Raw genomic sequence first — 10,143 nt, forward strand, 5'->3', positions numbered from 1 at the left:
ACATTGGTTATTATAAAACATTGATTACAGTCACTTAAAGTGTCGTCTTTAATAGTAAAGTCTAATGTTTAACTGTATAATATCCTGCCTCAGTACAAATCTTTGTCATGACTCTTTAATAACTGCATTCGAAGGATGGAGGCGAAAAAACAAAAGAAGGTTGGTTTATATTAGTTGTAAAATAACGTGTAAAATATTCCCACGATTGTCACAACATTTCTCTTCTCCTCTCACCTGGTTCCTCGGTTGTCCCGCGGCTTGACCTCTGACCGGCCTCTGGAGAAACACAACCTGCTTGGTGGCCAGGTTCCCGTCGCTACGGACACAAGCGCGGAGGGACGGCGACAATGTCAGTAGAGAGCAGGCGGGAGTAGAGGCAGATAAGAACAAACAAACAACGACAACAACATCACCGTGGATACAGTGAGCGCTACCCACCTGTCGTGCCGGATGATGGGCGTCGGCAGCACGCACGTGAGCAGCCAACCGAACTCCGCCAGAGTGTGAAGGAGGGGCCCGTAGTCTGTTTTCACGTTGGAGCCCTGGACGTAAACACCGTACACACAGATATAAGAGGTACAATCATGGATGCAGTGGGTCGGCTGCTGGAAAAGGAAAGTCGCGAAAAGGTCTGGCTTAGAAACTTACGTCCAGATTAAGAAAGGGAAAAAGCGACTGAACGATCCCGGCTAGTTTGGGTTTTTTGATTTTAGGTTTTTTAGAGTCAGTGTTTTCACTTCGACAGAGTATCGACCTTTCAAAGCAGCGAGTCACCGCGTCAGAAATAACAGGACCGTCCCAAACGAGGCCTCGCTACGTCACGCTCGGGTCAGAGCTGTTTAAAGGGTGATCAGTTTTCAGGATGCAATCTTTATTGGAACAAAATGGCCGTCACAAAAGCGGTAAGACCACTTGTATTCCCTGACTAACTGTTTGATCGCGGTCTCAGATTGAATCCATCCATACCGATGCAATATCGAGGCTTTGGCCGGCAGACGTGGCCATTTCCGACCGTATCAGGTGCTTCGAAGACAGCGAACCAGTTTCAACGCAAATCGCTTCATAGAAAGCGAATCCGAATCTGTTTCTTTAGACGAAGAGCAAACGTATGGTAATAAAAAAAAAAGGAAGTAAAACAAACATAGAATTGAAGATAAAATCTATTTACAGATAATTATGATAGTTGAGAAAAAGCAAAACTTGTGTGTTTGTCTCTAAGAAAAGTGAAAAGCCACACACACTTGAAATAAGCAAAAACAAGACCAAAAAGGAAAGAAAATAAATTAATTTTAAAAAAAAAATCACTACGAAAAGGTGTTTTCCACGGGAAGGCAACGTTAAGACTGACAGCAGCTCTTTCATTTAATCCGAATGGAGCCGGTCCGTCGCAGACTCAGGCTCCCGGGAGACCACTTTGTGACGCCGGCGCTGCATTTCTGACCGCTTACTTCTCGACCTGTTGCTCCGCCTCGCGTCTGGCTCCGATCTGAACCCCCCGCTCAGCCGTACTGGCATCCGTATCCACGCACGGAGATCTTGTCCGCTGCGGTTTCGCGCTCCGGTGCGACAGAGCTCTTCCGAACTGCTGCGCTGATGAACGCGTGAGGGAGTAAGTAGCAATTTTTTTTGTGATTTGGGGGAAATGAGCCTTTAAGTAAAGAATGGAAAAACTGGCAATGTCAAGTCGTCCAGCCGTGGAAACGCTTACGCCTCCGTATCTACTTTCCCTCTGGTAAATAAAAAAACTAATCTGCTCATTAAAGGGTCAGGTCACCTCAATTACAAAGGCATTTTCTAACTTAGTTGTTTCACCACCAAAAAAAAAAAGAAAGTGTTTGCAAAGCCCAAAAACTACTACGGGTAAGTGAGATGACGTGTTTTAGTAATTTGTGGCCCGTCCGCTCCATCCTGCCCCGATTTTCACATCGGTGTATCACTGACCTCGATGACCGTCCACTGCTCTACAACGATGGTGTCGTTGGCGGGAGGAGAGGTGCTTCTCTCTTCGTACACAAACAACCCCTCCAGGGATCTGGGCACCGGCTCGCCTGAAACACACACACACACACACACACAACAGGTCACTGTGACACGTGTGCAAAAATCTCAGCGACGTGTTGTTACATTTAAAATGTGCAGGACGACTCTCCAGCGTTCATCGTCCGGCAGCAGACAAACGGCGCACAGCACAACTCTGCAGCTTTCAGAGTCTCTGCCAAGGAAACATGTCATTGGGCTGATAATGACCCAGTTATTAGAAATAGGTTGAACTCCGTGTCTGAGTCCCATGTGTTCATGTGAGAAGGCGGCGTAGTGTGGCGAGTTCCTGTTGCTGCCTGGGTTTGAATTTAGAGCCCGACCGATGCGTCCGCAGGCTGAGTATCGGCTGGTTTAACCTGACTGCAGATAAAGCTGCAAGAAAATAAAGTACCGTTAAATACAAAGCTACTGTAGGTGCTCGGCTTGTTTTTATTACCAGTGGGTTATCCGCCAGAGAGCGCCGCGACTCTACTGACTCTACCCCGAAGGCATCGCAGCTCAGCCGACCGGCGTCTTCGCGTTGAGGCACTCGTTGTCACGTCTAGTGCATCATTTGAAGGATGATGAAAACCACGCTCCCCTCGTTCCTCCTCCGGTTTAACCCGAATACGCCTGGACGCAGTTGCGTCGGCCGCAGCCTGTGGACAGACCTGATTCCGCGTTTGTTTGGGAGACAGTAGGTGAGACGGTCGTGGCGGGTAAATGAACGGCGGCCCCTTCCTTGTCTGACACTCACTTTAAAACACCTGCATTCAGTTTATCTGTTGCTAAATTGCTAAACTATTGCTTGTCAGCGGAAGACAGCCGACGAGCCGTTAGCGTCTAGCGCTACGGCGGCGAATGTATCCGTGACGACGAGACGAGTCTGATTTTCACCAGCGACATTATACCGAGTTAACACTAAACCCCTGAGCTAATATCTGACCGTCACATTTCAAAACAGCGGGCGACAAATGGTAACGTTGGAGAGATTATCAGACGCGGAAACACACGCTGAGACGAGCAAACGACAGTGAAGGCCAACTCAGACACTCCCCGCGGCCCCCCCCACCCTCAGTGACTAAACGTACGGGATCCTTAGCAGAAATCTTTGTTTATGTTGCACGTTCCCTTGAAAAAATAAATATCGGCCGATTTATATCGTTACTGGATTTTTAAAAACCCTAAAATATCGGAAATCGGCATCGGCCTTAAAAATCCTTTATCAGTCAGGCTCCCAGAGTGTGTGAGTGTGAGTACACACACACATTTTTTATATATATATATATATATATATATATATATATATATATATATATATATATATAAAAAATTTCCAGGCCTCAGATGTCTACAGATGATGTAGATGTCTGCTACTCTGCAGAGGAACGGGAAGTGAGGTCACCAAGGTCGGCGAAGACAGCTCCAAATATAGACGCAATGGGAAAGGGAAGCCACAACAGGAAAGGGCTGATTTTTTTTTTTTTTTGAGCATGTGTGAACCAGTTTTTAACGAGGAAAAGATAAAAATGCGGAGGACAGAAGAAGAAGCAGGAGAAAGAGCAACGCCAGCTGCCCTGAACCCTGTCAACCTGAGGCTGCTTGCTCTTCAGCGCCTTCGCTTACAGGCTTGTGGAAGATTTAAAATGCCTAAATAAAAACAAATCAAAGAAAGAAATACAGTGAAATACAATACATGTTATATATGTATTCCCTTTTCTATTCGGGCATAATCAAATGAAAGACAAATGTTAAGCGGACAATTATCTTTTTTTGTCTTTAATAACTGAATGACTTGTTTTTCATTGTTTCTATTCTATGTTCATCATCACATGGTTGGTGAACAACAATTCATTTGGTTACAAAGACAAAAATATTTATCATCAAGATAATGGTCCTTTTAACTAGAGCTGAACTGATCAGTCGATTAATCGATCGAGTTGATCCACAGAAAATGAATCTGAACCCGTTTTTGATCATCGATTAATCCTTGGAGTCATTTATAAAGACAAAACGACCGAAAATGAGCTTGTTCCCGCTCGTCCAACCCGATCAGCTCCTCTCGCCTCTGATACGGGTTTTGGCCTCTGGACAGTTAGAGGACACTCGAAATGTTTTTCCATTCAGCGCGTCGGTTTGTTTCTTCGACCTCAAGGACCCCCAGGCGTTCACGCACCGTCCAATCGCTTCCTCGCTCCTTCTCTAATCCACCCTTGTCTGCAGGTAACGGCTCTTTTGGGGAACGGATCTCACAAACACTGCTAATGGCTCAGGTGACAAGGTGTCCGACTCGCTGACGACCTACGAGCAAGATTCTCGCCTCCATAGTTGCTTTCGGAACAAAACCGAGGCCACCTTGACCCTTTCTTCACGGGGCGGAGGGGAAGGACCTGCATGGCTGGTGCAGCCTACGGATTTAAAGGAGAACTGTGGAGTCCGATCTCTAATGTCGTAGTTTGACTGTGTTTTGTTTAATACTGGGCCGACAGTAAACTAGTTCATCAGCGGACGGGACGTCCGCTACCTTCCTCACATCCACACTACCGGCTGCACAGTGTGGGTAACGGAGCGACTGTCCGCTGTCACGCCAGCGTCAAACCAACCTTTAGGTGTGTCCCAGTAGACGAAGGAGTCCACCAGGGACCAGCCTTTGCGGTAGTAGGCGGCGGTCAGCTCCAGCCAGTCCGCCTCCAGCGCGCTGACCACCTGTCCCTTCCTGGAGACGCGCATGGAGAGCGCCCCCTGGTGGTACTGACAGGCCAGCGAGTCCAGCGGAGCACAGCCCGGGGCCCAGGAGTGGAAGAAGACCAACAGCCTCAAGTCTGGAGGGAGGGAGGAGGGAAAAACGAGGACAGTTTGACAGAGAGACAACACATTGACCTACATTTATTACTCGTTGTTACAATAATACCTGTCAAAGTGCTAATGCTTTATAGATCAGCTTTATAGATCAGTTATAACAGCAACTTTAGCTCTATAGTTCTTTAATTGATCAGTGAGACCTCTCCAGTGGACTGTTTGACCAGGGACCTTCTGGAAAACAGCTGCAGGACATCTGGACCACAATCCATCTGTAAACAGCTTGTGAACTTTAACAACTGCCGACCTGATGCACCGTAGAATTGATAGTTTATTAGCATTTAGAACTACAGGTGTCCAACTTTTGCTAACGGCTGGTTGGAAACTGAGAAACCGGAGCCTCTTTATGGACGTCACACCAACGCTTATGACTGCAGACCTCATGACTTATTAGAAAGTGAGAGACCCCGAGTCCCTAGTGATGCTTTATTAACATTTATAGCTGCATCATCACTGAACAGAGACACAGTCGTGTTGTTACCGAGACTTAAACAGATGAGATTTAAACAGGGGCCAGAGAGTCCTCATTCAAACAAACAAATGGGAGCTTATTTACTTCAGCATGTTATGAAAACAGCTCTGACCATCAACATTTCACGTTCACCGTGTTGTTCTCTCTACATTTGTGCTGTTTAAAGTTTTGCATCCGTATCAACAGGAAGTCCAACTGTACGTATAAGTTAGTAAACGGTTATGCCTTAATAAGTCTGGTGCTGTTAAAGTTCACAAGCTGTTTACAGATGGATTGTGGTCCAGATGTCCTGCAGCTCTTTTCCAGAAGGTCCCTGGTCAAACCGTCCCCTGGACATGTCTCACTGATCAATTAAAGACAAAGTGTCCTGCTGGAGGAGGATTCCCCACAACCTGGCAACCCAACAGTTGTTCTTATTGATGGTCTATGAAGCATTAGTAAAGGATTCATTCATTAATACATCAACAAACGCTTTTGGAATTTGTGCCCCATCAGAAAGTGGTGCCAGAAGGTTTTAATCTCAGGATGGAAAATGGGACATTTAGGTTAAAAAGAGGTGACAGCAAATCCCTCAAACCCCCCCGACATGAGAGAACCAGCTCTGCTGGAGACACCGACAGAGAGAGAGAGAGAGAGAGAAAAGAAAGGAGTGTGATGAGGAGTAAAGGGCAGGGAGCATCTCACCGGGACTGTAGGTGTTTTCCTCCAGCTCTCTGTCTCCAGGCGGGGTTCGGGGAGGGGTGCGCGGAGGGGAGCGACAGCCCCTCTTCGGACTGTGCACCCGGCCGTTTGTGATCCCGCTCACCTGCTGGAGGACCGAGCCGACGAATCGAACGCCCCCTCGGGCGCTGCTGTTCACCTGCCGGAAAAAACAAGGAGAACCCGGGAGTCAGCTGCGCCGTGACCCAGGAAAGTGCCCGACCCTCTTTGGTTCCCGGCTGGTACGTACCAGCCGCAGTAAACGTGGAGGTTTGTCCGTTTTACCATAGTCCACCACAAAGATGGGATAAATAAATGGTTTATTCAATGACAAAACATCATGGAAACCAGCTTATAACTGTGTGATGGTTAAAATCACGGCATTTATCTGACAGCGGTTTTTCAGATTAAGATCTTACACAACAAAATACTGGCTGAGTTTATGGAGTTTATGAAATATACAGACAGAATATTAAGCCAGTGGTTCCCAGTCTTTTTGCCTTTTGATCATAAAAGCAGCAACTTCTTTGGGCCACAAGTCCACGAACTCCTCACATTGTCTCATTTCAATAACTGTTGATCCATTATTTCACACAGAAAAAAAAAAAAAAAATCAAAGATTAGAGAAAAGTCCAAAAACTAAAAACAGGTTTGCATATCTCTCCTCTCCCATGAATCACCTGACGACCCCTCAGATTCATCTGGTGTCCCTTGGGAGGGGCCCGACCCCCCAGGTTGGGAACCACGGGACTAAACTACCTGTATAGTAGTTGTAGTTAAGTAGACGAAACCAGCTCCAGTTCGAGCAGCTACGATGGTTAAATGCTGTATCAATAATGTCACATATAATAAGCTCATTTTTCTGCTTTTACTTCTGATACTTAAGGTACAATTTGGAGCTAATACTTAAATACTTTTACTTAAGTTGGGTTTTAATGCAGGACTTGCACTTGTAATTGAGTATTGTTACATCGTTGTATTAGTACTTTTACTTCAGTAAAGGATCTGAGTACTTCTTCCATCACTTACGAAACTCATCCCAGTTTCGATCACGTTCAGGATCGGGATCCCGATTCGTGTCCAGCGTCCAGGTTTCCGATCACCTGTGCGTTTGATTCCTCACCGTCTCATTTCTCCACTGGCAAAGACTGCTCAGGAACCGGGATAAGGTGTCTACACGCCACAGGATCCCGGTTTCTGTCGGAGTCGTTCAGGGCCCCGCTCTTCGACTCGACTGTCGATGATGTGACGCTGGTCTGGATTTTTTTGGTTCCTCGAAGCTGTTGTCAAATTTATCTGGGACTGTCGTCGGAGAGACCGGTTCTTAAGCCCAAACCTAGCAAAGCGCGGCTTATCGCCAGTTCGCTGGATCGGGACAAAGACAGGGACTCGTCTTCAGATACGAATGGCTCATTTTCTTTGACTTTATATTGAAAGAATGTTTATGTATTTATGATTTTAGACGAGAAAACGCGGTTTATTGAGAAATCGTTATGGCCCGCTGGTGAAATTACTGCAGAACTCACTCTGTTGAAAACTGTTTGTGCATCTAAAGCTGCTTTTTTTGCAGAACAAAATTACACCTGTAACAATGTAGGAGGACTCGTGTCCATGAACCTGCCCCCCCCCCCAGTGCTCCGTTCCTCCAGATAACTTCCCCCAGGATTAACACATCAATCCTCAAACAGTTTTCAAAGAACCAAACTCGCTGCACGAGAGCGAACAGGACCGTTTTAGCCCAGGAACAGTACTAGTTACGCCACATCTGAGCGACACGGCCCAGGTAGCAAGTCCAGGTTTCTGAGAGTCAGCACAGTTCGTGTCGGTTACTAAGCCGCGGTGAGTGTCACTGACCCTGTCGATGAGCGCTCTGACAGTGTCTCCTGTCAGTGAGTCCCCAGGTAACGGCCACTCCTCCACCCTCAGCACCGGCACGCTGTGACACATGGATGCCGCCTGCTTACTGAAAACACACACACACACACACACAGACAAAAACATCCGTTAGACAGCCGCTGAGACAAGTTCAACAGTGACAGCGTCTGACGTGGGCCTCTCTTCTCTTTTCTTTAGCTTCTCTTTCCAGGTGGATGAGTTTGTGGGTTAGTGGCACCAAACCTACTGAAGCTGTCCAGCTGGAGGGTTCATAGTTCACTTGCTTACTGTCACAGAGCCGCAGACACCAACACATGAGTCATTTATAGGCTCAGCAGGGAATGAATACCAGCTGCCGTCTCAGCAATTACACGAAGCGTAAACAACAATTTAAGCAAAATTAAAGAACAAGGCCACTTGGAGCATTGGCCTTTTTTTTTTTTTTTTAAAACTACCATTAACGTCACCAGTTCACCTCCTGCACCATGGTCATCTTATAAAATGAAAAACTTCATCACAGTTACAATATCCCAACCTATCGAACCGCAACGATCAGAGACACTTGCACTCCATTGGCTGCCGTGGGACCCCTGTTGTTGGGTGGATTTCTAGCCAATAGAAATCATGGTGGACACAAGTCGAACCTAAACACAGACACCCCCCCCCCTCTCCAGGCACGCCAGTCTGACCTCCTACTGGAGTTCTGCATTAAATATGCAGCTGACTTCATCTATCATTCATCTATTTACTCGAAAGTATGGCGGTGAACGTGTGGAGGACGTGTGTGGCTGAAGGAGGGGAGTCACTCGCACCTTCATCGACCTCTCAGAAGGACTGGATCATAAAACCCTACTTCACAATGTTAAAGGGGTCCCACGGTTAATTATCGTCTGAAAAGAAGAGTTCCCCCTCACAGTAAGGGGTAAGTTTTAAAGTTAGGATTCGTGTACCTGGGTCTGGGACGGGCCAGGATGGCGCGGTACAGCAGGCTGAAAGGCAGCGAGCGTGTCCGGCCCACAGACAGGATGATGGGGTGCAGGGCCACCAGGACGTAGCCTTGTGTGTAGTAGGGCTGCAGGGCCTGAGGCAGCTCGGACAGGGAGGCCACGTACTGGACCGTTGGACGGCTACCTGCGAGGACGGAGGGAGGATTGGTGGGAAAGGTGGAGGACAGGGGTGTAGAATGGAAAGTCAATAAAATCCATTCAGGGTCATTCATTCAGGACGAGCACATAATTCAATATATGTATAAAACAAATCGTGTTTACAATCATAAATGAATAATGAAGGAATATTTACTTGGATTGAAATGGAGCAGTTCATTCAACGGAAGTCAAATTTCTCCTATAACTGGTGCCAGTTTACATAGTTGTACTTCATATGTGAAGCTACCTGTTAACAAGGCAAGTCCCTGGACTCGGACTCAGTAATCAGGGTTTTGTACTTGTGCAGCGATCCGGCAGCCTAAACATTAGGATACGTCGATGACAACGCCTGCACTGTGTGATCAGCTACACTAACGTAGAAAATACGCGTTTACACTTGAAGGCAGCACGAAGTCGGCTTTTATTGGTGCTGCTGCACGGAAGCCCCCCGGACTGTGCTCGAAGCTTGGAAAGCAGCGTTTCTCCGAACATAGAAATTTGTATTTAGTGGTCCCCCAAAAGTATTTCTGCTAGGTTTGAGCTTTTTCACTTCACAAGTCTGCTTGACCTTCCCTCGCTCCCATTCGCTCAAAAGATGGGATTTTTTAAAATTTGTTTTTTTATTGTGACCTCACTTGGATGTCGCCGCTTTCCCTCTCTCTTTACTGTAGGGGGACGTGGCAGACTCCGTGAAATCACGTCCAGTTTGAAGCCAGTCACCGTCCAATATGCAATTCACACAAGTGTGAAAATTGAAACTTCTCAGTGAAGTAGGAGACGTCTCGTCTTGCCTCCAGTAGTTAAACTTTTGAAATGAAAAATATTTGCCTGTTTGCAGATTCTGGATTTTTCAATGAGGGAAAAGGAGCAGATGTAAATTTAAGAACTGTTATAGCAATAATTTAACTGTTTTTTCCGAGAGAAAATATATCAGACACAAATTATAATTTAAAGCAGAGTATTTTATATGTCTTGAAACATGTTTGGATGGGATCTTTAAATATTCTGGCATAAAGAATTCATATTTAAGCATTGCTAAGCTTCTGAGTTCAGTGCCATCGTGAATCCGACTGT

At 46.4% G+C, this 10,143-nt stretch overlaps 1 protein-coding gene across 1 annotated transcript in view; it reads right to left on the bottom strand.

The window, feature by feature from the left end:
• Positions 1 to 10,143, bottom strand: part of rftn2 (raftlin family member 2) — a 31,746-nt gene that overhangs the window by 5,721 nt on the left and 15,882 nt on the right. The window contains exons 2-8 of the mRNA XM_040148903.1: positions 8,875 to 9,055; positions 7,904 to 8,012; positions 6,035 to 6,209; positions 4,623 to 4,841; positions 1,942 to 2,048; positions 439 to 542; positions 235 to 316 (exon numbers count right to left, since the gene is read on the bottom strand). Coding sequence (XP_040004837.1) covers positions 235 to 316; positions 439 to 542; positions 1,942 to 2,048; positions 4,623 to 4,841; positions 6,035 to 6,209; positions 7,904 to 8,012; positions 8,875 to 9,055 — 977 coding nt within the window. The remainder of the gene's footprint in view (positions 1 to 234; positions 317 to 438; positions 543 to 1,941; positions 2,049 to 4,622; positions 4,842 to 6,034; positions 6,210 to 7,903; positions 8,013 to 8,874; positions 9,056 to 10,143) is intronic.

This window comes from Xiphias gladius, chromosome 16 (assembly GCF_016859285.1).
Source record: "Xiphias gladius isolate SHS-SW01 ecotype Sanya breed wild chromosome 16, ASM1685928v1, whole genome shotgun sequence".
Taxonomy (NCBI): Eukaryota; Metazoa; Chordata; class Actinopteri; order Istiophoriformes; family Xiphiidae; genus Xiphias; species Xiphias gladius.